The sequence below is a fragment of the Peromyscus californicus genome, unplaced genomic scaffold, assembly GCF_007827085.1.
Source record: "Peromyscus californicus insignis strain IS unplaced genomic scaffold, ASM782708v3 Scaffold_11__1_contigs__length_118956290, whole genome shotgun sequence".
Lineage (NCBI taxonomy): Eukaryota > Metazoa > Chordata > Mammalia > Rodentia > Cricetidae > Peromyscus > Peromyscus californicus.
This window is the reverse complement of record NW_026294402.1, coordinates 50,604,689-50,632,252: the sequence shown is the minus strand read 5'-3', so window position 1 is coordinate 50,632,252 and position 27,564 is coordinate 50,604,689. Positions and strand designations below refer to the sequence as shown.

The 27,564-nt window shown below is 43.6% G+C and overlaps 1 protein-coding gene across 1 annotated transcript; it reads left to right on the top strand.

The window, feature by feature from the left end:
- On the top strand, positions 1-24,400 carry Tspan3 (tetraspanin 3). Its single transcript, XM_052761154.1, has 7 exons — positions 1-233; positions 14,164-14,355; positions 14,590-14,664; positions 15,185-15,286; positions 16,066-16,218; positions 16,457-16,540; positions 23,560-24,400. The coding sequence occupies exons 1-7, from the start codon at positions 171-173 to the stop codon at positions 23,650-23,652; spliced, it is 762 nt and encodes a 253-aa protein (XP_052617114.1). The 5' UTR covers positions 1-170; the 3' UTR covers positions 23,653-24,400.
- The last annotated feature ends 3,164 nt before the right edge of the window (positions 24,401-27,564 follow it).

The following is a 27,564-nucleotide window of genomic DNA, read 5'->3' as shown; positions in this document are numbered from 1 at the left end:
GCCGCGAGGTGCTTGCTGGGGCGGTGCGCGGCGGCGCGGGGGTCTGCGGGAACGCGGCTCAGGCCCAGCAGTTCTCAGCCGAGCCGCCGCCGCCGCCGCCGCCGCCATTGCCTGCTCGCTCTGAGCGCCGCTCCGCTCGCCCAGCCGGGCCTCCGCCGGCCGCCCGCACCATGGGCCAGTGCGGCATCACCTCCTCCAAGACCGTGCTGGTCTTCCTCAACCTCATCTTCTGGGTGAGCTGGCGGGCGGCCCCAGCCAGGGGAGGCCTCTGCGCGGCGCGGGTGGACCGGGCGGGCGCGGGAGCCAGCCGGAGGGGTCGTCCGGGCCCTGCGGCCCCCGGAGCCCTTTGCAGGGGTTCTTCTCGGTCCCGACAGAGGTCAAGGCGGTGCAGACCGGAGGTTTCGGGGACTCGGGCCTGCTGGCACGGTGCCAGGGTTACGCGGGCCGGAGCTGCCCGCGGGACGCTCAGCTCTCGGGGCCGAGTCTGTCCGGATGCCAGGCCTGAAATGGGACACTCCCCAGTGAGTCGGGTTCCACTGTCTTTGTCTGAGCCCTCCCAGAGCCGGTGACAGTCCCCAAGACGTGTAGCAGCTACGCGGGGACGCCGGTGGAGTCCCGGGAATTTCGGCTTAGAGCTCTTTGTGTCGAGTTGGTTGGCTGGCTGGTAACCAGCCCAGAAAGCTGAAAGGATTCAGCCTGAGACAGCAGAGCATTTCTTTGGTCAAGAAAATCGCTGTGGTGGGGATGGGTAGCCTGAAGTTATATTATAAAGCCTTAATTTTAAGTGTTTCAGCTGCCCCGAGATTTTTAAAGCAAAGTTGTTTTTTTTTGGGGGGGGGGCGGAGTGTGGGGTAATCTCCGACCCAGAGAAAGTGTTTATAACCGTCCTATCTTGTGGGCAGGCTCTTATCTCCCCAGGGACTTTGTAGTAACCTGTTGTTCTTTTGGCTCTCTCCACCTCTTGAGCCCTTCTGGACTTTGCACCAGTAAGAATCTTTTTAAGCGTGTCTTCCATCACATCTCTTTTGTTTCATTTAAAAATCAACACAAAACAGCTTAACAGTAGAACAGGGTTCAAGCTGTTTGCCCTGATATTGTAAGTGAAAGTTTGGTAGTGTAGCGCGGTATAACCCACACGCTAGCGTTGGATGTTTTCTGATAAATTGTTATGGGCACACTACTGGTGATTTGAGACCCAACTGACCCTCGTGTCCTCAGACTGGTCTCAAGTTACTCCTCCTTTTCCCCAACTTTGTTATAAACACCTGTCCTGGGCAGTTTTCTCTGTCCACAGTACCCAGAACATTCTTTGAACAATTCCACTGACCATACTTTAGTGTATCATCTCCCCCACCCTCCATTCCCATTCCGCTCCTATCTCGGAAAATATGCGCACTGATTCTGGAAAGAGTCTTCCTATTCCTCTTATCCCTAACAAAGAATAAAACCTTCCATATCCTGACTGCTGGTAGCTAAAAAGGATGTTCTGGATAATGAGGCATTAGGTCTGTGGTTATTTGTGCAGGAGACTCGTGATCGGACTCCGACTGAACTACTTGAAATCACCTGTGTGGCATTGGGATTCCTGAGATTTCTTTTCCAATTTAGAACAGATGCTCCTCATACTTTAAATTACATGCCTGTTTGAAAGGAAAAATGTATTTTCAGAGATCCCCAAATGAAAAACACTTTGTAGCTAATGTGATACTTAAGAGGCAGAAACTTGTTTTGTTTTCTTTTTTCTTTCTTTTCTTTTCTTTCTTTCTCTTTTTTACTTTTTTTGGGTCAAGGTCTCACTATGTAGTTCTACCTGTTTGGAACTCATTATGTAGACTAGGCTAGCCTCCAGCTCACAGAGGTCCACCTGTCTCTGCCTCCCGAGTTCCAGGATTAGCGTGGGCCTCCACACCTGGCTTAAGATGGATATTTATATCTGGCTTGAGGTGGATATAATATCCACCTCAGTTATTAGGGATATTTGTTTTAATAATTTCTTGTGGGTTTATAGAAGTAACTATTTGGTTTTGAAGAATATTTATTAGGTGAATTCTAGGCCATTCACACACACAGAGCCTAGATGTGTTAATGTGAGAAAATATTGGAAATACAGAAGCCATTTTCTTTAATCAACAAATTTATTATATAATAACATATAATACCAGTTAATTCTTAATTCTGAGTGATTGCTTATGAATCCTTGGAAATTGTGTCAGTATATTCACTCCTGTAAATGTTACGTTGTGAACTTCTTAGTGAGTTTTGTTGAGGTCAACATCATATTGTTTATTTAGTATACCTTTGTCTGAGTTAGTAATAGTAAAACTTTTGTGAGCTTTGAGAAGGAAGTTAAGAGAAAATAGGGGAGACTATGTAGTGCGTTGGAGGCAGCAGTATTTAGGCACATCTGACAGTATTAACTGGTAGGCAACTATTTGTTCAGCGCTTCCTGCTTGCCAGCCATTGTGGTAAGAACTTACAAGAGTGTGATTTGGCTGGGAGTGTTGCTGTGCGGATTACAGATGAGGGCATTAAAGCTTAGGGAGTTAAGGTAGCACACCCAAGATGTGGCAGGACCTGTGTTCAAGCCCAGATGGTTGTCCCATTGCTGGAGCCTGTGGTGGTGGTGGTGGTGGAGGAAGTTGTGACTTGAAGAGATTTGGAAAAGGTGTGCGGCTCAGGGACTACAGTTGTTAGCCATATGATAGGCTCTTTTCTCTAAAATGTACTGATTTTCAATTTTCACACTGTTAGAAACTGTACCCACACTTAAGCTGTACTATTTAGCTCATCTGTTTAAGTCATGAAGGAGGAAGTACTTTAAATTGTTAACAGATTTCATTTTGAGAAATTGTAACACATTCTTCCGTTCATATTGAGGGTATCCGAGGTGGTCCTTCCCTCCCTACAATGCCTAGAAATGGGTAACTGGAAGAGTTAGGGTCCTCTTCACGGATAAAGCCCATGCTTATCAAGTTTGGATTGCCTTCGGCAGCTTGCTTGCACGGCCTCTCACTGTTGGTACTGGCTGGTCCTTGGTAGGTGTTAAAAGTTTTATTGCTTTGGCACAACCATATATCTTGATACACTGCTTCCTTTGGCAATCTGTCCAGTGGGCTGAGATATGGAAATAGTCAAGCCAGTACTCAGGCCTTAAATAATCTCACTGCCCAGACTATTAATGTAGATTTCGTGTAGTTTGGGACAATGTAGCTCTTAAAAGACAGCTGCTTTCTTCTTACTTGTATATGTGTGTGTGTGTGTGTGTGTGTGTGTGTGTGTGTGTGTGCGCGCGCGCGCGCGTAATCTCCAGTGTGGTATGTACATGCTACAGCATGCATGTATGTAGGTCAGAGGACAACTTGCAGGAGTTGTTCCTCCTACCATATAGGTGGAACAAAGGTAGTCACACTTGGTGGCACTGGCCTGAAATAGCTATTTCTAAAATTCTGTTCTTCTGCAAATTCCTAGGATATTAGGGGTTTACACCTTAAATGATAGTTTTTGACAAGTGAAAAGGATGTACAATTTGTAATTCTGTTCTTCTGCAAATTCCTAGGATATTAGGGGTTTACACCTTAAATGATAGTTTTTGACAAGTGAAAAGGATGTACAATTTGTCTCTTAGGTATGTATGGCTGTTTTGCCTGCATGTATGTTTGTACACTTTTATTCCTGATGCCTGTGGAGGCCAAAAGAGGGTGTCCGATACCGAGTTAAGGACAGCTGTGAGCTGCAATATGGGTGCTGGGAATTGAATTGGGAGAGCAGCCGGTGTTCTTAACTGCTGAGCCATCTCTCCAGTTCCAAATCTTCTTTTTTTGTACAGTAGTATAGCTTTAAATATAACTGCATTAGTGCTTGATTCATGAGTATTTATTAAAGATTAAGTGGGCTTGAGGCAAAAGGCTGTATTTTGAAAAATGTTATAAAACAAGGTCAGGCTGGATTCTTAATTTACTAAGTCATTTGATTTGACCCAGGAGACTTTATCGGAAACATGTTTAAATGAAGAATTTTAGTTTAGCGGTCTTTTGGTTTTGTGTGAGTTCATGTGTGAGCCCAAATGATTGCATCCCATGCACCCATGTGTGGAGGTCAGGATAACTCAGCTGCCAGTCGTCTTCTGCTTTGTTGGAGACAGTCTTTTTGTTGTTTGCCCTTGCGTGTGCTGCACTGGCCAGCCCTCAAGCTCCTGGAATCCAACCTGTGATCTCGTCAAGAGCACCAGGGCTTCTCCAGTTCCGCGTGGATTCTGGAGATCAGGGCCTCATGAACCCTGCACCATCTCCACAGCCCTTCATCAGTACTTACTAATACCACACCTTTATTCTGGTAGGTTTATTAGGTACTTAATCCAGTCCTGTGTTACACAAGTAATTTTATCTGCCCTCTCATAAAGACCATCTGACTGGTATTTACTTTGCACATATTTATGTTAGGCATTGCAAGGCTGTAGGAGAAAGCTTTGTCCATGCTTGTAGACTCTGAACTTGTGTGTCTGTTTTATTTCATCTGTGATGAGAAGTATCGCTAGAACAACTTGTGGAGGAGGGAGAAGTCTGTCCAGGATGTCCAGCACTTGTGCTATCCTAATTTATTCATATGGAATAACCTCTGTGTAAAGATGTTAAACTGTGTAAAATGTGTCCTGTTTCTAGAGTACTTCTAAAGTACTTCTCTGTGTGAATGTATATAACTAAGGAAAATTGCTTTGTTAAGAAAATACAAACATCTGCACACCTATTATTGCAGAAAAGTTGTTACAGAACTTTCAAGTGGAGCAAGATAGGTGGTAGAAGACAAATGGGGAAAATACCTGAAAGTTAAGCCAGGGTGATGCGGATGTGATCTGGTGGTCGCTTGAGCTTGGCAGAGGCTTGTCTAAGGAAGTACAGTTCAGTGTGGAATATAAGAAGCCAGTTTGGGGGTGATTGTAAGAGGTGAGGGAATTCAGGATGAACGAGTAGCTAAGTCATAAAGCCAGGGTTACTTGGCATGTTCACATTACCAAATAAGGACATACAGGTTATGCTTCATGCTCTTGGCTAAGAACATAGAGTGAAAAGGGCTGGAGAGATGGCTCAGCAGTTAAGAGCAGTTGTTGCTCTGGCAGAGGACCTGGGTTCAATTCCTAGCACCCTCATATTATCTTACAATCATCTATAAGCTGTAGTTCTAGGACCTCTAATGACCTCTTCTAACCTCTGTGGGCATCAGGCACACACATGGTACACAGATATACATGCAGCTAAAACACCCACATGTAAAATAAAAATAGACAACTCTTAAAATAAAAAATGTAAAAGAGAAAGAAATTGAAGTGTTTTCCAGTCTTGTCACAAGCCTCCGTAAATCTATCCCCACTGTGTTTTCTGACGTGTCCTGTATCTGCATAGGTAAATATAAATAGGATATGCTGATCTGCTTTTGTTTCCTGTGTTTCTCCTGACTGTGTGATTGTTCTAAAAAAGATTGTGTTGTTGTAACATCTCTTCAGCCAACAGGTTGTTTATTAAAATAGTTTTGTAGTTTGTTAAGGACAGAAGTTCAGCTTTGTTGGGAAGCAAATTGTGGTGCATACTGGAAATATATTTATTTATTTATTTTTCTGTGGTTTTTTTTTTTTTTTTTTTTTTTTTTTTGAGACAGGGTTTTTCTGTGTAGCCTTGGCTGTCCTGGAACTCACTCTGTAGACCAGGCTGGCCTTGACCCCAGAGATCCACCTGCCTCTGCCTCCCTAGTCTTGGTCTTAAAGGCATGTGCTACCACCTCCTAGCTCCTCTTGGTTTTTGACTGAAAAGGTTTCTGACTGGTGCATTCTTAGTCACATCTGTGGCCTTCAGTAATCATTTAGAGCAGTGGTTCTCAATCTTCTAGTGCTGTGACCCTTCAACACCGTTCCTCGTGTTATTTTATTATTTTATTGCTACTTTATAACTGTAATTTTGTTACTGTTATAAATTCTAAATATCTGATATGCCAACCCCAAAGGGATCCCAACCCACAGGTTGAGAACTGCTGATTTAGGTAGAATTAGAGCCGTTAGAAAAGCTCTTTGACTATAGTTTGAGGACGAAGTTTTCAATCTCCTTTAGAATATTTACCTTTTAGAATTGGGTGGTGGTTGTGCATGCCTTTAATTCCAACACTTGGGAGGCAGAGGCAGGTGGATCTCCGAGTTCATAGAGGGAGATCTAGGATAGCCAGGGCCACGCAGAGAACCCTTGTCGTGAAAAACAAACAAACAAAAAAGAACGTTTATCTTTTAGACTATTTATCGTTCTTTGAAGTTTTTTGATGAATTTTATGTCATAAAATCTGATTCTAGTTAGAGAATTTTGTTTTGTTTTTCTCCAGAAAATTCCATAAAATTTTACTTGGCACCTAACAGGTACAGCGTAAGAACCCGTGTAGTTGGTAAGCAGTTGTGGACTAGCTGGTCTGCCTGCCTCAGAAACACAAGGTAGTTTCTGCTGCTTAACTGCTCGACGAACAGGAGAAGGGAGGGCATCTTAACCAAGTTTCATGATCTCTGGTGGACACCCATTTATGTTTGTGGATGGGTCTTTTCTTCAGAGATGTAGTCGTAATTGTTATTAAACATATAGTTAACAGATTTCGTAACTATAAATTGTCAGTTTCTCATAATAAAAGTTAATATTTAGCCGGGCGGTGGTGGCGCACGCCTTTAATCCCAGCACTCGGGAGGCAGAGCCAGGCGGATCTCTGTGAGTTCGAGGCCAGCCTGGTCTCCAAAGCGAGTTCCAGGAAAGGCGCAAAGCTACACAGAGAAACCCTGTCTCGAAAAAACAAAAAAAAAAAACAAAAAAAACAAACAAACAAAAAAAAACTTATAAAAAAAAAGTTAATATTTAGCTTGAGAAAAATCTTTTCTTCCTGCTCCTCTCCTCCCTCACACTCTTTTAAATAGCTTAACAGTCAGTAGATGAGAAGGTTTTATGTTTATTCATTTTTAATCTAGAAAGACTATAGTTGACGTTATGTATTTTACATTGTTGCTGCTGCTGATTTAAACACATAGCTAACATGATAAAACTTAAGCACTCCAGACTCCCAAAGTAATAACTGACTTTTTACGATTAGAGTGGGATGGGGCAGCAAAGGGTCTCAAAAAACAAGTTCAACCTCCATAATTTGCTGCTGGCCCCTGGAACCTACAAGTCTGAAAATGGCCTGTTTATCTGTGGCCACTAGTCTGTCTCCAGTTTCATTACTGTCTGAACTTTGGGGCTTTCAGCTGGTAGGTAGGCGTACACTGGATTATTTGGATCAACAATGAGTATAAAAGACCAAATGAAAAGTAAAAATACAGTAAAATTGAGCATGACCTTTTTAATGTTACAGAATAACAGTTTAAAAGGATTAAAATATTTAAGAATAGTGGCAGTGATGTCAGTGGTATTGATTGCAAAAGTAGCTTGACACTACAATCCAAGTAGGCTTGACAGTGTGTGTGTTTGTTTTGGTAATATGATAAAGAATGTGTACTGACAGAAAATATCTAAAGGCTGAGTCAAAGTCAGACCTAAAATAGTGATTAATGGGAGCCGTTGACAGGCACCTAGAGTGTGGGATTGAAGAGAGCTAGTTTATGTATTTAAGGGCACACAGATCTAGGAATTAATCTGGAAAACAAAACAGTACAGTCTTAATTTCACACATAACTTTAAATGTACTTCTGCAGGTGTGTGAAAATATATATATATATAAAACACTTAAACGTATTAGAAACAACTAAACTCTCATAATTTCATCACTCAAACAATATCAACTTTTTCATAAAAATTTTTGTACTAAAATATGTAGTTTTTCCCTTAGTGTACTAGAAACACACTAAGTTGTATTTTCAGTGTCTCAAGGCTATGATGCAAGCATGCCTCTTAGGCTTTGGGTTTTTGCTTTTGCTGTTGCCATTTTGTGGTGTTTTGACAAATGTACAAGTCATTGTTTCCATCTTGTATACTTGCACATTACTAGAAGTGGTGTTACTAGGTGTAAATGCTAAAATTGATATGTATTGTGGATTGTTTTCCAAAAGCATACTTTTGTACTAGTCTATACTCCCTCTGGTATAAAGTGAATCCTGCTTTACTTTATTATTGACCGATTTGTCAAGTAGAAAATGATATCTTAGTAACTTCAAAAGGTCTTGGGTAGAAGTAGCCTTGATTTCTAAAAGAGGGTTGAGGGTCTTTGGGATAGTCTTTTTATTGTTGTTTTTGGAAAGGTGTAAAGAGTTAATGAAGTATGTAAGCTAAGACTTCGTAGAGGAGTAATTTTGCTTAGTGACATGAACTGTTTTATCAGAGTAAGCCTGAGTGAAAGAAAGATTTTATGATTTCTAAGGTAGTCTTGATGGCAGGAAGGTAAAGTTTTGGGAAGGTTTCTTTCAGAAACGGATTGTACAGAATTACCAATAATTCCTTGCAGGAAAATAATGAGGTATATACAAATCTAGTATGGCTACACAAGAAACTCAGAATTAAATGTTAAAATAAGAATTAAATGTTAAACTATGTATATATATTGTTTTTGAATCTCCTCAGCTTTGAATTTTGCTTTTTATAATGTTTAGCATACATAGCACTTTTAACCAGTTTCCCCTACTATTTCTTCTTCCCCAATCCCTATTCTTTATCAATTGATTCTTTGAGGCAAAAATCACTCTGAAGGAGCAGTGATCATGTCTACAATCGCAAAAGTGGATCAGTATAGAGCAGGGTCTATCTGGACTCCATTGACCTCAAAGCCCAGGGCCTGACGATACTGCTTGCCTCCCTATCTGAAGGAGCGATTTCCGCATTGATCCACTTTGCCATTATAGACATGATCACTGGGTCTCTGATCACCGCGCCACAGAGTGAGTTCTGTTTGCCTCCTTTCCATACACGTGTTCTGTGGGTTGCTTCCATTGCCAGGGCTCTGGGTTTCCACACAGATAAATGGACAACAGAGCAATTCGATCGCGCAGTTTTAAACAGGTATGTTTAGTTTGAAGTTGCCACTTTGCAAAGATAGGTCTCGCAGTGCTTGATGACAAAGAAGAAATAGTTTTGTGGGTTTTAGGATTTCATTGGCTCGTCCCCCCCCCCCCCCCCCCCCCCCCCCGCAGAGTTGAATTAACCCCCACCAACAACAAAACAACAACAAGAAAAAGCACCAACCCTGGTTTGTGAACATCAAGACAGCAAATGTTAAAGAATGAAATTTCTTGCTTGAATACATTCACACTTGGGTAGATGTAAAGAAAGTTTAAACGGACAGAATTAGTGTCACACTTTTCAAACTTGTAATAGCTCAGTTTATAGAGGAACAGTTCAGTTAACAGAAAAACACCTAAAGTTTTAAACTTCTGTGACTTAATTTAAAACATGGACAAAGTAAAAGAATGATTCCCCCCCCAAAACCTCAGCCTTTCCCCTAAATTTCCCTTTTCTTTGTAAAAAGGATAGTTATTTTTAGTGCACTGTCCTGGCACAAATCCTCCTTCTAGGCCCAGATTCTCTCAGTGGTGACCCATCAGCAGCTTCCAGGCTCCACAGTGCCCTGCCCTGCTTGCTGCTGCCCCCTCCTCCCTCCTCCCTGCTGCTGCCCCCTCCTCCCTCCTCCCTCCTGCTGAACCCTCCTCCCTCCTCCCTCCTGCTGAACCCTCCTCCCTCTTGCTGAACCCTCCTCCCTCCTCCCTGCTGCTGCACCCTCCTCCCTCCTCCCTGCTGCTGCCCCCTCCTCCCTCCCTCCCTCCTCTGCAGCTGCTTTATTGGTAAAGTCCTGATCCAATCCCATCACCTCCCCACAAACAGGATTTCACAAAACTCACCTGTTAAATGTATGTAACTTTTCTAATAATATCCTGTCTGCATTAAAAATCAGAGTGACTACAAAGTTCCCATCACTAGTAGGAACTACTTAAGCTCCTCCCTACAACTGACCGTGCAAATTACTATTTATCTTGTTTGGTTATCTTTTATTTTTGTTTTTTATTCTGATGATTCGGTGTCATTAAGGCAGACTCTTAGAAGTGATGCGGTTTCTCTGTTTGAAATGAACCTGCTCTGTATTTTCAGACAGTGTTTAGAAGAGACGAGCACTCTGTTTACACTGTCCTCCGGCAGTGCATACAGTGTCTCCTTGGTGTGTCTGTTGCATTACTTCCTACTGATGGTGAAGAACGGAGGCTATTAGATTCCGCTCTCCTGTGAGCATTGCCTGTTGGATGGTTTGCAGATGGACTGAATGTCTGTCACCTTTCAGACGCTAAGCGGTTACAGGGGGATGGACTGCTTTGCCTTCCGTTGGGTGGGCTGCATCTAGTTGGGTTTGTTTTCCTACATTCTTGTGCTAGTTCCAGATGAATGCCTGCCTCACTCTGGTCAGAGAGGGACAGCCCAAGAGACATTGCACTTGGCCATTCTCAGCCATGCTAAGTGTGAGTCTCATAGAAATCGCTTTAGGCTAAAGACTCACTTTATTTCTAAAATGCAAGTGGTTCCTCAGTGCCCTGTGCTGTATATTTTGAGTATGTATTATCCTCTTGTTACATTTTGATTCAGATTTATCTAGGCTAAAACTTCATTTACTAGCTGGGTCTGATGACACAGTTGGTTAGTGCACTAAAATAGAAAGTAAAAAAAAAAAGATTTAATTTTTAAATTTTATTTATTAAGGTTTATTTTTATTTTATGTGCATTGGTGTTTCTCCTGCCTGTGTGTGTGTCAGGGTGTTGGGTCCCCTGGAACTGGAGTTACAGACAGTTGTGAGCTGCCATGTGGGTACTGGGAATTGAACCCGGGTCCTCTGGAAGAGCAGTCAGTGCTCTTAACTGCTGAGTCATCTCTCCAGCCCAGGGATTTATTTTTAATTGTGTCGTGTGTGCACAGGCATGTGGATGTGGTTGTCTGTAGAGACCAGAAGAGGGTACTGGATGACCCAGGACAGGAACAGGCATTATGGGAAGTTTTGAGCTGCCCAGTATGGATCCTGGGAACCAAACTTACGTCGTCCTTTGGAAGTACAGTGCATGCTCTTAACCACTGAGCATCTCTCTAGGGCTGAATTCATTTTAAAACACTTTTTTAATTGGGGGAGCAGAGCAGGATGGGTATGTATGTGCACCAGTGCACGGGCCTGCAGAATCCAGAAGATGATGTTGGAACCTTTGGAGAGGCGTGACAGTAACTGAACTCAGGTCCTTTGGAAAGTGGTATGTACAGCCTTCTTTCCAGCCACCTCCTTAATCCATTTGCCACAATTTCCACTCAACCCCCTACCCCTTCTTTTTGAGGCAGGGACCCACTGTAGTCCTGACTTGCTTTAAACTACTGTGTAGATCAGGCAATCCTTGAACTCATAGAAATCTGCCTGGCTCTGCCTCTTGAGTGATGGGCTTAAAAGCATGGCCACCACACCTGCACCCTCTCCCCACAAGCCTTTTAAGGAATAACTCTATAGGAACAGTTCTTGTATAAAGTTTGTTTAGTGAAAGCTATGGGCACAATTTGATTAATTTGTGTTTGAAGACTGAATTATTTGCTTTAGTAAACTGTATTATTTTTTATGTATGTTTGTGACTATGTAACACATACGTGTAGTTGAAAGTGTTTTAATGAGACATTGTTACAGAGTCCACATACTTTCAAACTGTTAAGCCTCATTTTTTCTCATCCCACAGTGATGTACCCCCAAAGCAGATATGCAAGTGAATTTCAACAGGCCTGGTAGCTCTCAGTGTAGCATTGTTTTAATGGTAGCTTACTGACTGTGACTTACACTCTATTCTCGAGGTGGTGGCCATCAGAATCCAGGAAGCGGATTAGTTACCAAATGGTGTTTGAGTAGTGAACTGAAAACAGCACTGTCTGGACTGATGAGCAGACACACACAAGCCAGCTGAAGTCACTGTCCTTGCCGTAGAGGTGGAGGGTGTGGTGAGGTTCACTCTGTAAACTTGGATAGTACTTGCTTGTGCTGGGCACTCTCTGAATTGATACATGTGGTGGTGCAGGGCTGAAAGAAACAGGCACAATCTGTACCCAGGAGGTATAGTAAGAAATACGGTTCAATTGAGCCATTATTAAAAATGCCCTGTTTGCGACTGGATGAGTGACTAGTTAGGAATGGTTTCCATGAGGAACTGGCGATCCCTAAGCTGCATCCGAGTTAGTAAGACAGCTGCAGAGGTGTAAAGTGGGGTGTGTATATCAGTTTTATGTTGTTGTAATCTATGAAGGGTGATGGAGTGTTCAGAAAGTAAAGCCAGAGACAAAACAGCTTAAGTCATTGAAATTTGCGGAAGTTAGGCCTTGCCCCGTTCATCTTTTTAACAGTAACTCTCATGAAGAACATATTAAGGGACAGAGTCCGGGATCAAGATTCCGGCTAGCCAGGTTAAGACACATGCTGCAGTGAGGTGACGTCAGGGTGCAGTAAACAGGTGGCAGAGATGAGGAAGTGTGGCGGCACCTGGAGCTGAGGACTCCATGATGAGAGTGAGGAGAATATGAGGGAAAGAGAGCTAGCAGTGGAGGAGAGATGATCTAAAAAAACCTCCATATTCACATTTATTATTCTTAATTGGTCTAGTCATTCAATTATGAAAACTAGTTTGCTGAGTACAGTAGGGCGGTGGGCTCGGCAATACCCAGAGTCCTGCCTGCAGTTTCTTCCCATTTAAACAAATATCCCGGCACGCGCGCGCGCGCGCGCGCGTGTGTGTGTGTGTGTGTGTGTGTGTGTGTGTGTGTGTGTGTGTGTGTGTGTGTGTGAGAGAGAGAGAGAGAGAGAGAGAGAGACATAATCAGGTTACTGGAGCCGCCTTTTTCCAGATCTGACAATGATTGTAATGGTGTATTATAAGAAGATAGACCTGTGGTGTCCAGACATACTAAACCTAATAGACTTCAGAGGATTGATTGGTAATCTCTAACGTTAACTTTGGAAGCGGTTTGCTAGTTTGAAGATGTATATGTTTAATCTTTCAAAGGCGAGGTAATCACACTTGTGTGACAGCTCTGCAGCTTGTGCTCCTTAGAGCAGTTTCGCTTGGCTCGGCGGTGGGTGCCTGGTTGTGTGCAGGTAGCAGTAAGCACAGCGCTGGGTGTGTAATCAAACCACAGGTGATGGAGTGTACAGAAGTCCTGCCCTTGGAGGAGGAGCCTGGGGCTGGAATAGGCTTCCTGTCCTCACCTTCCCCTAAGTGTTCCAGCACCTGGGACTCCAAGTGTGGCCCCCAAACCACAGCCTCCGCGTTGGTGGGAACCTGTTAGAAACGTCGAAGTTCAAACCCACTTGAGACTCCTGAGTCAGAACGTGCAGTGCTTTTACTCACACAGGAGTTTGAGGAGCGTGTTTCTAAAGAACAGGTAGATGGAGACAGGTCTGCAGTGTGCCTGAGCCTGACCTCTTCGCTTCACCGTCTTAGTCTCTAGGACAGCATATTTGGGGTTTCATGTGTACTAATATTTTTCTAAGAAGGCTAAACAGATATTTTTTTTTTGGAGTTACTTTGCCTAGACTCAAGTCCTAACTCTGTCCCTTGTATCATTTCTCTACTTGTAGAATACAGCTAAAGTAAATTCTTGTTATTGTTATTTATTCAAGTTATGTTTTTTCTACTGAAAAATAGGTAAGGTTTAGAAACTTTGCAATTTTATTTAGTAAAGAATTTTGCCAGGGGTGGTAGCTCAAGCCTTTAATCCCAGCAGGTGGGTCTGAGTTTCAAGGCCAGCTTGGTCTCTAGAGTGAGTTCCAGGAGAGCTAGAGCAACACAGAGAAACCCTGTCTCAAAAACCAACAACAAAAGCGTTTTTAATAATGAATCAGGGATGTTTTAGCTTTACTGATTTAAGAGTGATGGGGAATCTCATTTAATTATAGCCTCTTGGGGAAGACGCCTCAGCTGGTAGAGGGTATAACATGAGCAAAGCCCTGGCTTAGGTCTGCAGCACCACCTACACTGAGGTGATGGTGCCCATGTTTGAAAGTGGAGGCAGGAAGAGCAGAAATTCAAGGTCGACCTTGACTCCATAGAGGAGTCAAGGTCAGCTGAGATACACAAGACACAACCTAAGGAAAAACTAACCCAAGCGAGGGTGGGAGAGTCGCAGGGATGGCGCTCAGACTGATGTCTCCACCTGCTTCCACAGGGGGCAGCCGGCATCCTCTGCTACGTGGGGGCCTATGTCTTCATCACTTACGACGACTATGAGCACTTCTTTGAGGACGTGTACACACTCTTCCCTGCTGTGGTGATCATAGCCGTAGGAGCCCTGCTCTTCATCATTGGCCTCATCGGCTGCTGTGCCACTATCCGGGAGAGTCGCTGTGGACTCGCCACGGTGAGTTCCCACTTCATTCAGCACGTGTCAGACTATGGGCACTGCTTCATGTGGTCCTCTTTCTTGACTGAGGATGAAGTTCTGTAGATGGAGATGCCTTAGCTCTTAAAACTGCATCAGAATTAACACGTGACTTAAACTTCTAGAGGTTGTCCCATATACTTTTTTTTTTATCAAGAAAACATTTACAACTATTTTTTAAATCTCTAAATTTCTGATGATGTTTCCTTACAGTTTGTCTTCATCCTGCTCTTGGTTTTTGTCACAGAAGTTGTTGTTGTGGTTTTGGGATACGTGTACAGAGCAAAGGTATGTTGTCCACTGTGACTCACACAGTGCTTTGAAAGGTGGCTTAAGCTTTTCAGGTGAAGTAGAACAGCTTCATTTGACCAGAGTCAGCATTTTCTTTTGGCTTATTTCAGCGAAGCCACTGCTTTAAAATTCCTAAGGTTAATTAGCATTTATTTATAAAACTTCTGTTCTCGATATAGCTGAGTAATAACATTATCTATTATTTTTTATAGACATTTGGTATCCACATGTGGGGCATCTCCCTAATGCACAGTTGCTTTGTCCCTTTTGAGTGGCTTGTTTTGCCAGCCTCTTTTGCATAGTCTTTGAAGGCTATTAACCTGTGTAACTTAATAGATCAGAACTGTTTGCTGCTAGTTTGAATCTAACTGGAGCAGGAAGTCTCTTTTTCTTTCTGTCAATGTACAGAGTACTCTGGCAACTTGAAAACATGCTACTTAGGAATTTTAGCTGTAACCTTGACTGATGTTACTTTGAGCAGTATTTTTGAGGGATGGAGTCTTTCCTTTTGATTCAGGTGGAGAATGAGGTTGATCGAAGCATTCAGAAAGTGTATAAGACCTACAATGGGACCAACTCCGATGCGGCCAGCCGTGCTATTGACTATGTACAGAGACAGGTGAGCTTCCTGGAAAGTTGTTCATGCCTGAGTCCACAGGAACTAGCTCTTCTCTTTCTGTGTGTGTGGGCTGTGTGACCCTCCACAGCTGTAAGAGAGCGTGTTCCTGCAAGCCTGCCTCCAAGTTGAATGCTTTTTGCCAGTCTTGTTTCAGCTATGATATATACATGTTTTTGCTTTATTTTCTTAAATTAAGTCACAGACATTTCAAATAAAACTTAAGCATTTTGCCATTGGAAATGATATTTAACTCAGAGCTGTATATTTTAACATGTGAGGTATGAGTATTTGCAGACTGAGAGACGGGTCAGTGGTTAGGAACATGTCCTGTTTGGCAGCGAACCCGAGTTTGGTTCCCTACACCCACGGGAACAGCTTCCAACCACCTGTAACTCCAGTCTCGGGGCATCTGACACCTGGCTTCCATAGTTACCTGCACTTGCATGCCCATACACACACACACACACACACACACACACACACACACACACACACACACACACACGCACACACGCACACACGCACATGCACACACACAATTAAAACTCAGCCATATTTAAATTGAGATTGAAAACGCAGTTCTTCAGTCACACTAACCTAATTTAAGTGTTCAGTTCATCCTCCTGTAGCTGGTGGCTCCATATTGGACTGGAAAGATGTAGTGTGGTGTTCACTGTAGAAAGCTCTGCTGAGATCACTGATCTGGAGTAGCTTGTTCAATAGTGCACGGAGCTCAACACAGACAGCTGCCTTACCTAAGGAATCTCTCTCTCATCCAGTTGCACTGTTGTGGAATTCATAACTATTCAGACTGGGAAAATACAGATTGGTTCAAAGAAACCAAAAACCAGAGTGTTCCTCTTAGCTGCTGCAGAGAGACTGCCAAAAGCTGCAATGGCAGCCTGGCCAACCCCTCCGACCTCTATGCCGAGGTGAGTTTGAACTGTTTCCACTACAGTCACTGCCCTGGGCTTCTTTTCAGGCTATTCACTTGACTGTAATGGCATTTTGTTTCACTATAAATATTTTAATGCATTGTATTTTGTTTGAATTGTGCATTATAGTTGCGCTGATCATTATTCATTTTCATTTCCATTGCTGCCACTGAGTAGGAATTTGTGTCTGCAGCTTTCTCTTTAGAAGCAGGTCTAACGAGGCTGTGTGTTACAGGGATGTGAGGCTCTGGTTGTGAAGAAGCTACAAGAGATCCTGATGCATGTTATCTGGGCAGCACTGGCCTTTGCAGCCATCCAGGTGAGCAGGGCTAGCTAAGGAGCTGTTAGCAGAGGTAGTTTGTCCTCCCGTGTCATCAGCCCTAATGGTGTCAGTTACTGAGCAGAGTGAGTCTTCGTGGCTATGGGTAGCTTAGAAGTGATTCCCATACCAGCCACCAGTTTCCAAAATCTGGTCTCTGGACCTAGACCCAGAATGGTTTAAAGAAATCAGTGATCTTTATGAAGAGGGATTATGTTGAGGAGACTCCTTGCCTTCTTTTCCTCTATTGATTAGTGAGGGCATCATTCAGAAAACATACATGTCACGGGATGTTCCTGGAGGATCTTTTGATAGAACTCCACCGATGGTTTTTTTGTTTGTTTGTTTTTCGAGGCAGGGTTTCTCTGTGTAGCGTTGTGCCTTTCCTGGAACTTACTCTATAGCCCAGGCGGGCCTCAAACTCAAGAGATCGGCCTGCCTCTGCCTCCCAAGTGCTTGGATTAAAGGCCTGTGCCACCACCGCCCGGCTCCACCGATGTTTTTAAAATACTGCTATATTTCAGTTTGGAAAAGGAAAGCTTCTGCTTCATTCTTTTCATATACTGTTACACTTCCTATTCCTTGTTTTTCTGTTCTTGAGTTTTGTTTTTTTTGTTTTGTTTTTACTTTTTAAATTTATTTACTTTGCTGTACTGGAAATTAAACCTAGGATCCCATGTGTGCCAGGTGAGTGCCTGTCTGTATACAGACACACACACAGACACATCCACATATGCATATCTATATATCAAGACCTTTAATACTAATCCCTTCTAAAAGGAACAGTTTGGTTGCTCTATAGAAAAGATCTCCCAGGAAGAATTGAGGCTCTAGCCTTTTCTGTATGTGGACTTAGTTGTTATAGACTACTATGGGAACTAGAAGCCCTTGACGTCACTTGGCACATACAGAGGTATGTCGTGCCCTTGTTGGTAGCTAAGGGAGCCTGCTTTTCCCACACGGTCAGTGAAAACAGTCTTTGTAGTCAAGTTGGTGAAATTATCTGGTCATTGCTTCATCACTTAATTGCCTTCCATCAACCATACACCCTCATCTCTTAGCCCCATAGGAAAACTATTAAGTTAGAAGGATAAGCACTTTGCATGCCGCATAGCTGTCCACATTCCTAGGTTCTCAGGTTTATACAGTATATGTTACAAGTTCTGTTGGGTTAACATTTTGTAGTGTAATTGAGAATAGCCAGCTATTTGGAAAGCTTTCCTGTCAGATCTAGTTTGTTTGTTTGTTTTTCAGAGACAGGGTTTCTCTGTGTAGTTTTGGTGCCTGTCCTGGATCTTGCTCTGTAGACCAGGCTGGCCTCGAACTCATAGAGATTTGCCTGGCTCTGCCTCCTTGAGCATCTTTTAAAAGCTTTTAGGTTTTGAAATAGGTTTCTAGCTTCAAATATCTTTTTAAGACACCTATTTTGTTTGTTTGTTTGTTTGTTTGTTTGTTTTTCGGAGACAGAGTTTCTCCTGTATAGCTTTGGCGCCTGTCCTGGACCTCGCTCTGTAGACCAGGCTGGCCTCAAACTCACAGAGATCCGCTTGCCTCTGCCTCCCGAGTGCTGGGACTAAATGCATGGGCCACCCCTGCCGGCTTTAAGACACCTTTTAATTGTTCTATTAAAGGCAACATAATTGCTACTTTAAATGTAAGTTGTTTGCATATGCTATTGTATTTACTGGAAAGTGCCTTTACAATGGCAAAGGGGGATTGTTTATTTTGCTGGTATTCAAACAGCAATGAAATGATTCATTAAAAAGCCTAGCTCCATATTTGCTATGGTCTCTGCCATCCTGAGCATTTACTTTGCGGCTTAGCATAGCAGTAATCTGGTGATCAGCAGGCATGTATTCCATATTTTGATTATGTATGCAAACCCATTCATTTAGCTAAAACCAGTGAAATAGAGCAGTCTTCTTCTCAAGTAGAGTTCTGGCCTGTGCATCCTTGGTAACTGTGATGACAAAGCTGTACCTATTCGAATGCAGAAAAGGCTCTGGGATTGTAGTGGTGGTGGCTCAGGAAGTGCACAGCTGTGTGTACAAAGACTGATGAAAAGTGTCTCGATAGATAGCCGTGCCCTGACTTAAGTAGTAGCTTGTAAAGACATGATTTTGTTTTTGTTTTTGTATTTTGATTGATCTTTTTAGATTAGCAAGGCTAAGTCAGGAATTCTGAGCTTTCACAGATTTAAAACCTAGTATTGGAAAATGAAAAAACTTTGGTCCAAGCAAAATAATAGATTTCCCTGAATGTATTTTAAGAGTGCCTGTAAATGTTCTGAGGTTTTGGTATTCAAATTGTGGTGCACATTGTTGTCCTGAGTGTGGAAAACTGTGATGACAGGTGACTCAATAATTTTTTTTTTTACGATTATTTTATGTTTGAGTGCTCTGTCTACATGTGTGCCTTTATGCCAGAAGAGGGCATCAGATCCTATTATAGATAGTTGTGAGCCACCATGTGGTTGCTGGGAATTGGATTCAAGACCTCTGGAAGAACAGCCAGTGCTCTTAACCACTGAGCCATCTCTCCAGCCCCAACTCAATAGCTTTCATACCTGTAACATGACATGAAATGCTTAAAGACTCCAATTTTTTTCCCTTTGTTTTGCCACACAAACTAGGAAGAGCGAGGATATTATAGCCATCACACAGTAGTGCAGCCTGGACTCCAGTTCCGTTTGTATTCTGTTTCCAGTCATAAATCAAAGAATTGGGCTTTTCAGATCAGATACATAATTCTTCTTCTGAACCCTGACTAATTGGCACTCTAGGTAGGTAGACTACAGAGAGAAAAATGGCACAGTTGAGTGGATGCAGCCGAAACCTGGTTTGTTTCTTGGTTCAGAAACCCTAAATATTTACTGTGTGTCCCTTTGAGAAAACATTTACTAACCCTTGCTCCAGCCTAGTTAAATTACCCAACTTTGTGTAGGATCAAAGAGAACCCTGAAAAGAAAACCCTAGCTAATTATTATAATAGGATTTTTAATATAAGCAAGAGAAGTTTAACATTTTTCTTGTATCCCTTGTCAGATTATTAATCAGCATGATGTTACATTTCTTTGCAAATGACAAATGATCAACTAGGAATTTTGTATATAAAGTTCTAATAATAGTACAAATCAAGGTTTTGATTCATTAAGATCTTGAGGGATTGTGCTGAGCAGACAGCATTGAGAAGATAGATTTCCAGTTTCTTCCAGTGATTATGCTCTTAAGGCTAGGGGAATGGCTTAGCTGGGAAAGCGCTTGCCGCCGAGCATGGGGGCCCGAATTTGAGGGGTTCGATGGGGAGGATGGGGACTGGAAAAATGACTCGGTGGTGAAAGAGCACTGGCTGCTTTTCAGAGGACCCAGGTGGTCAAGATGCTTGCCATCAAGACTAACGGCCTGAGTTTGAGCCCTAGGACGCACGTGATGGGAGAGAACCAGCTCTTGCAGCTTGTACTGTGACCTCCACATGTGCCCCCATCCCGTACATGCACACAAAATAAAATTGTAATTAAACACTACCTCTAATTGACAAAGGTAAGTCTCGGTCTTGACCCCAGTACTTGAACCCTCCCCATCCCTCTCCTTTCTGTGTGCATGTGTGCATGCACACCTCTGCTTTATTAGCCAGCCTGCTCGGAGGACTCCATTTCTGCCTCCTAAGCCCGGTTCCAGGCTGCCAGGTCTCCTGCCATTTATATGGGATCTGGGGATCCGAGCTTTGGTCTTGCTCTGCATGGCAAAAGCTTTAACTGCCGAATCATCTCTCCAGGCCTCTTGAGCCTTTTTTAGAGGCAACTCACTTCTCTTTCCATGAACTCTTCTACTGGACAAGCACTCAATATTTGGGGGAATTTAGAAGCTTACAGGATGTAGCTTTGGCCCTTGTTTTTTGTTTTGAGGTAATTGTAGATTCCACCTTTAAGAAATAATTTAGTGAAATACTTTGCTTTGCCCGCCTTCCATGTTAACAGCTTGCAGAGCTAAAATGTACCACAACCAGGGAATTAGCACTGATAGTCTCTAATCTCATCTAGAGTCCTCATGTGTGTTTAGTTAGTTCTGCATAGTTGTATAACCTGAGAAGGTGTCGTCTATGTCTACCACCACAGTCAAGCTATCAAGGGCTGGAGAAGAGGGCTCAGGGTTAAGAACACTTGCTGCTCTTGCCTTGGAACCCAGTTCCCTCCAGTACCCATAAGCTGGCTCACAACCATCCAAAATCCAGTCCCAGAGATCAGACACCCTCTTCTGACCTTAGTGGGCACCAGGCATACATGTGGTTCACATACATGCAGGCAAAACAAAAAAGATGTATTTACTTTAGTGTATGAATGGTTTGCATGCCTTCATGTCTGTGCTTGTTGGATCCCCTCACACTGGGTTACAGATGGTTGTGGGCCACCATATGGCATGCTGGGTCCCCTGCTAGAGCCCAACTCATTTCCTCTGCACGAGCAGTAAGTGCTCTTAATTGTTGAGCCAGCTCTCCAGTACCAATATATTAAAACAATCAAAAACCAAGTGATTTCAGTACTGCTGTCCTGCCCACCACATACCTACTAATAAACAGGCCTCTGTTTGTAATACTCATCAGTTCAGAATGAAGTACAGAGAGAATCACACACAGATGGGTATCTCTTGGATGTAGATCTATCTTGTTCCATGGCTGTGTACTGCCCCATTTTAGGGGAATACTTTAATTGATGTTAATAGGCACTCTGTACATCCTATTAAAATGCAAGTAGTGGTTCTCTGTTTTGTGTGTCACGGTCTATCTATAGCAAAGTGAATGCTGTGAAACTGAAGAGTTAAAGATATGTGATGAAAATTGGTAGGTACTTAGCAATCGTTCTCAGAAAAGAGTGCTTCCAGTACAAAAGATTTTTAATTTTGTGAGAGAATACCTACTTCCCTCACCCCCACCTACATAGAACATCTTTCTTGGTAGTTTTATTTTTTGGATTTTGTTTCTCTGTGTAGTCCTGGCTGTCCTGGAACTCACTCTGTAGACCAGCCCGGCCTTGAACTCACAGAGATCCACCTGCCTCTGCCTCCCGAGTGCTGGGATTAAAGGTGTGCGCCATCACCGCCTGGCTGGCAGTTAGTTTTTTAGCTTATCAGTTGTCTTAGTATAGTAAGCATTTTTTTTAAACATTTTATATTTGGTGTTATATTTGGCCTAGGTAAAGATTGCTTCCCATGACTTGAGTAGTACAAGGGGACATTTTCATTAAAAGATATAATATTAACGCTATAATATTCCTGTAATATTTCCAAGTCTGTTGTTGTGAATTTTCAGTAATTAATGTAATGTTAGTATAGCAGAGTGTTGGAAGTGGTTCTGTAACACTTAATGATGAGCGTAGGTTGTTTCTGGGTAGAGTTTACTGTTGTTAAATGGACTCATTTCCAGTCAATAGAGTTTTGTTACGCCTTTTAAGTCGCTTTAAAGTCAGCACAAGTTGACTTCAGTGAAATAAAGAGGAAAGAAAGAAAATGTATGTCAGACTCCGTTCTATTCAGACCTCCTCAGCAGAAGTTACCCGCTGAGACAAAAGTGAGATGGGGGGGATGGGGGGGAGATTTTTTTCCCCTCCTAGCAGGTCAGTGATTCTTGAGTTTAGTCTTTAATTGCTAGTTTAACATTGCCTGAAAATGTAAGTGTGTTTGATTTTATAGCTGTCCTAAGAATGCTTTGATGTGTAATGAACAGAAATATATTTCTCTAAGAATTTGATACTAAATGCATCTAGAATTAGAGATATTTAGCAAACGTTCAACAGTTTCTGCTTCCAGAGTGTGTACGATGCTGTAGACCAGCAGCTCCTTGATAAATATTAATGGGAAGGTGCTGATGGATCTGAACAGCCGCCTCCCAGCCTGAACGGGTAAATGGCGGCTGATGGAAGGCAGAATCAGCATGTGGCTCTAAACATGGAGAGTTCAGACCAGGGACAACCATATTCTCTGTGTCTCATACTTCTGACTTTATAGACCCAGGTACATTTGCTAACCTTAGAGTACCCGTGTGTACAGAGACCCTTACCTTTTAAAATCCATTAACGTAAGCCCTTCACTGTCTGTGAGGACTTGAATCAGCAAAGTAACATTGGTTACTATTTGTATTTTGTGAGAAATTGGGTCATGAATTTTAGAACCTTTTTTTGGGGAGGGGGAGAGGTTTGAGACAAGGTTTCTCTGTGTAGCTCTGGCTGTCTTATTCACTCTGTAGACTTGGCCGGCTTTGAACTCAGAGATCCACCGTCTCTGTCTCCCAAGTCCTGGGATTAAAGGTGTACACCACTGCCCAGCTGGAATGACTTCCTTTAATATTACAGTTTAGTAATGTAACCTGTCTCTGTTTCAGTATGCTGCTCCAGAAGAACTTAACCAAAAGGGAAATTACGAAGGCCTAATGGCCCTTGACAAGCAACATGTCAATAATGTCACAGAATCAGAAGTAGTAAATAAACAGAAGCCTTCAAAATACATTTTTGGCACTGGGACTGGCTTTCTACCATAATGGTTTTCGGTGGGTTGTTGATGAAGCCTCTCTCCCCCAAGTCCAGATGCCAAAAAGAAGCCATCAAACAGGTTTCTCTAGGCTGGTGCTGTCCTGCAGGGGAGCCACAGCCACATGTTGCACTGAAGTAAGAGTCTAAAATGCAGCTTCTCGGGGCACAGCTGTGTTCAAGTGCTCAGGAGGCTCCTGTGCACAGACTCAGGCCAGCAGCAGAGAAGCTGCTTTGGGAGCACAGCGTGTGTTCTTAGTGGGAATCTCAGTGAAAAGAGCCTGGCCTTGTGCAGCTTCAGAGTTGCTGGATAGGAAGCAGGGAAGCTGACTAAGCTTAGCACTTAGCCACGCCCGTTAAATATTACGTGGTCATAAGAAATTTCCTCTTTCATTGTTTTTTTGACAATTTGGGGTCATTAAAACTTGACATCACTTTATTGCCAATAAACAGACATTTGCCAAGTGGTTGTTAGGCATTTCATATTGTTTTCTTCCTGCAGCTGCTGGGCATGCTATGTGCGTGTATCGTGTTGTGCAGACGGAGTAGAGACCCTGCCTATGAGCTCCTCATCACGGGTGGAACCTACGCATAGCAGACGGCACGAGTCTGAGCCGATTTTTAGTATCCTTGTTCTGATTTGGGAGGTGAATCGAGCAGGCCTGTGGCAGTTGGCCCCTGAGTTCATCTAGTCAAAGCACAAGTATACTGGTGTTGGACAGCAGCTTGGCATTTCTGTACCCACCCGCTTACCTACCCACCTGTGGCTTTCTTACCCTTGTTCTCGCTGACTCTCCATGCCCTTAGTCTCAGACCATTTACAAGTTCGGTAGCGTGGTGGAAGTAAAGGAGGGTGCGGGCCTGCTTCTGTCGCCTCTGGGGAGTGGGACAGTGTTGCAGCGCTGGGCCCTTTTCGTCTTCACAGTGAGAACTCTTGGCCAAAGGTGTGGGGGTGAGAGGGAGGAAGCCAGCTGTCTGGTACCCCTCATCAGTGTCCTTTTAAAGAATATATACTGTAGTACAATAACATAGCAGTTGTACAAAATGGCTAACATAGATTTTAGAATCATACGGTGTATGTCTTTGTTCATCTTCAAAATCAGAGACTGATCTTTGAAACTAGTGGTTTTTAATCAAAGCTGGCTTCATAGGACTATAACGTATGCACTACTGTTTTAAAGCAATTAGTGTGAATGTGTGAGTTTGTGTGATTGAACCCATTCATCATCAGTCTTAAACTCATTAGAGATAATGTACCCATGTAGACTAGCAAAATAGTATGTAGATGTGATCTCAATTGTAAATAGAAAAATTTAATTCAATAAACTCTGTATCAGCCCTGACTGTGTAGTTTTTAATTATTTGGGGATATTTCGGTTCCAGAGCAGCCGTGTACTGTTTCAGATGCTGCTGTTGCCTGCAGTTCATCGTGATTTGCATAGTTCCATTATATGCTGCCAGGTTCTAAAGGCCATGGTACTCAGCAAACCACAGGTGCTTTCTAGAGTGTTTTAGAACATCTGTTGTGGGCAAGGCCTACCTAGGGGATAGACACAGTGATGGTGTTGTCCTTGTCCCAAGGAGCTTGGAACCCTGGCGCAGGAGACATACGGAATCAGGTCATGTCCGTCAGTGCCGCGATGGTGGTAGAACAGGGCCCAGAGGAGGCACCGGAGACCAGGGTTTAGTGACGTCACTGGCAAGCTGCTGGAGAACACGCTCAAGCCTAGAACTGGAGAGGCTCTGCCGGGGTCTGGGGAGGATGCTCAGGATGTGCAGGTCCTCTGGTCTTCCAGGCCGTGTGCAGGAGAAACAGAGCATGTCTCTGACGGCAGCAGGCCTGCCCTGGATGGTCGGTCCCTGTGCCAGTCCAGAGGATGGGTTGGAGGGGTGTAGTGAGGCTCCGATAGGATGATACAGTAGGGCACCGTTGGGGACTACCAGAAGAAGGAAAAGTCAGAGTTTACACTGACTGGATGTGGGACACAGGAGAAGAGAGGGCTCTAAAGATGAGTCTCAGATTTCTGACTCAGTCAGCTGGGGAACCAGCCCGTCACAGAAATAAAGGATAAATAGGGACCATGTCTAGGCTGAATTTATGTTCAGCGTGGGACCTTTCAATTTTGAGTTGCCTGAACATTTTTTAAGTCCTTCTGAAAATGGAGATGTGCAAAGAAGAGGTGTGGAACCTAAATCCTATGCAAGCAGGATTGGTGACTTGTTCTGACCTCTGCCCTGGTCCCTGTTCATAGTGGGCAAGGATGCTTGTGACTCTGCAGCCGTCACCACACGTCACCACAGCCATTGATAACCATTGTACGGCTCTCTTGTCACAGGTTGGGACCAAGCCTAGCAATATGTAGTCCACACCATCAGCTGCTCTTTTTCTGTATAACTGGCTCTAGAGTAGGAAATGGCTTTGATAGTGTGCTGGTAGTAACCCACTCTGAACTTGTCCAGGAACAAATTCCACACTCCTTTGATGCTTACACTCAACTGTTTACCTGTGAGAGAGAGAGAGAGCAATAGCTTCCTTGCATTCTGGCAGGCAGAGCAAGAAGAGCCATATTAATAGGGGGAGGGGTGGAGCTGAGAGCTGAGGAATCGCTGGGTAGTGCATTATTGCCCCTGCCAGCTTTACATGTGTTTTCTTCTTGGCCTGAGAATCACTAGGAGGGGAATCTGTTGGCCAGCACCCTACAAATTAAACTTCTGCCTGTTCTTTATACCTGCAGTCTTCATGGTCCTGCATGTGGCAAAGGTCAGTGCATGCTTTTCAGAGGTCAGAGGAGCTGCTGTGCAGTAAAGAATGAGCTCTCCTGGGGGCCAGTGTCTGTCTCTGCACAGTGGAAGTGCCTCGTGGAACCAAGAGCTATGGGACCAGGCACTTCCAGGGCTGGCCGTGGTTGAGAACCACTGTTTCATCCTATTGTCTTTAAAATGTTATTTGGAAATAATTCCAAAGGCCACAGAAAGTTGGAAGAATAAAAACTGTATGAAAATCCTGTCTTTTATCCAGTTATGCCTGTTGACTTCTGCCCTATTTCATGAGTCATTCCTGTCCTCAAATGTGCTTGTTCACTCCCTCCACAGACACCATGGCCTGTCCCTCAAGTACTTGAACAGGTGTTTCTCCAAAATAGTCTCAGACAGTCAGAATACAGGTGCCAAGTTGGGTACCTTTCACGCTGATGAAATAACCTACCCCTCATACCAGTGTTGGTTCCTCTGAAGGTCCAGAGCAGGTTGGAATCAGCTGTTCCATTCAGCTGTCATTCTGATCTGGAGTAATTCCATAGTTTTGTCTCAAGTGACATTGGCATTATAGAAGACTATAGTCCCTTCAAATGGTGCTGCTCAATGTGAGATTATCTGATGTGCCTCCTGATGATGCTTTTGAATTCCAGGTAAAAAACCGCCCATGTCCCAGGCTCACCCAGGGCATCATAGGAGGGGGGCATGATGTCCACCCACCCCAATTGCTCGTGATGCTCACTGTGAGCCCCTGGTCTGGTAAGGAGATGGTGTGAACAGGAACATTTTAAACCGTTCACTGTAAAGGTGGTTTACCTACTGGGAGGCGTAAAGAGAGTTCTGTAAAACAGCCCAGCAGAAAATAGCTCCCACCCTCAGGACCCTTTGAGAAGGCCTGCAAGGAACTTAGACACCCAGGAGAGGTTCTCCTGAGGCCAAGACTTCTGTGGAGTGGCTGCCACAGGGACAGTGGGGTACCATCCCTGTGGAGAGTGCTGCTGGACCCATGCCAGAAGACCAGTCCTTCCTCCAGCCTTGGCAGCCCCTAAGAGATGCCATCGTCAGCTGTGGAAAAAGTGCCATCTGCCAAGCCCAGGTCAGTGTGACAAGAAGAGGTAGGGCATAAGTGACGTGGGGCACCTGACAAAGTCTTGACCACTTTCTCTAGGATAGAGTTAACCATGTTGTTCCTCCCAACCGAAAAACAATCTCTAGAGAGAGAACTAGCTGCTGATACAAATATCCTCCCCAGATTCAGCAGGTATTTCTGACTTTGGCATGATTCAGATTTGACAGATAATTTGTCAAAGAATGTTTTTTCCGATCTAGGACTCTGATGACCCAGGCAGCCTGCCTCCCTTTCCTGCTGTTTATTTTATGTCTCCCTATGGAGCAGTTCATACTTTATCGTCGTTATCCTTTGGAGGGGACTCAGGATTTGGCTAGCTGGGAGTCTCTTCAAGCTGTCCCAGCATTCAGAAGCACTTCTGTCGTGTCTGAAATGAGGTCCCTGGCTTCTCTGCGATGATAAGTCTGGATGTGACCTGGATGCAGTCACAGGATGGGTGCTTCCCGAGGAGCCCTGGTCCCGCTGCTGCTACTGAGTCATCAGAGCTTCTGTCTTAACATTAAAAAAAAATTAACAGAAGCTTATTGGTACCTTCCAAAAATGTAGTCTGTATATAAAGAACAACGTGCCTCGAGCAGAAGAGGTGTGTCTTTCCAGAAGACAAGCACAGAAGCAGCATGTCCT

What these genes read in the sequence shown, in the direction of transcription:
- Tspan3 (XM_052761154.1), top strand. Translation starts at nt 171, where the DNA reads ATGGGCCAGTGCGGCATCACCTCCTCCAAGACCGTGCTGGTCTTCCTC. An exon ending in GATACGTGTACAGAGCAAAG is followed by an intron (nt 14,665 to 15,184) that starts GTATGTTGTCCA and finishes CTTTTGATTCAG; the next exon opens with GTGGAGAATGAGGTTGATCG. An exon ending in TGGCCTTTGCAGCCATCCAG is followed by an intron (nt 16,541 to 23,559) that starts GTGAGCAGGGCT and finishes TTCTTCCTGCAG; the next exon opens with CTGCTGGGCATGCTATGTGC.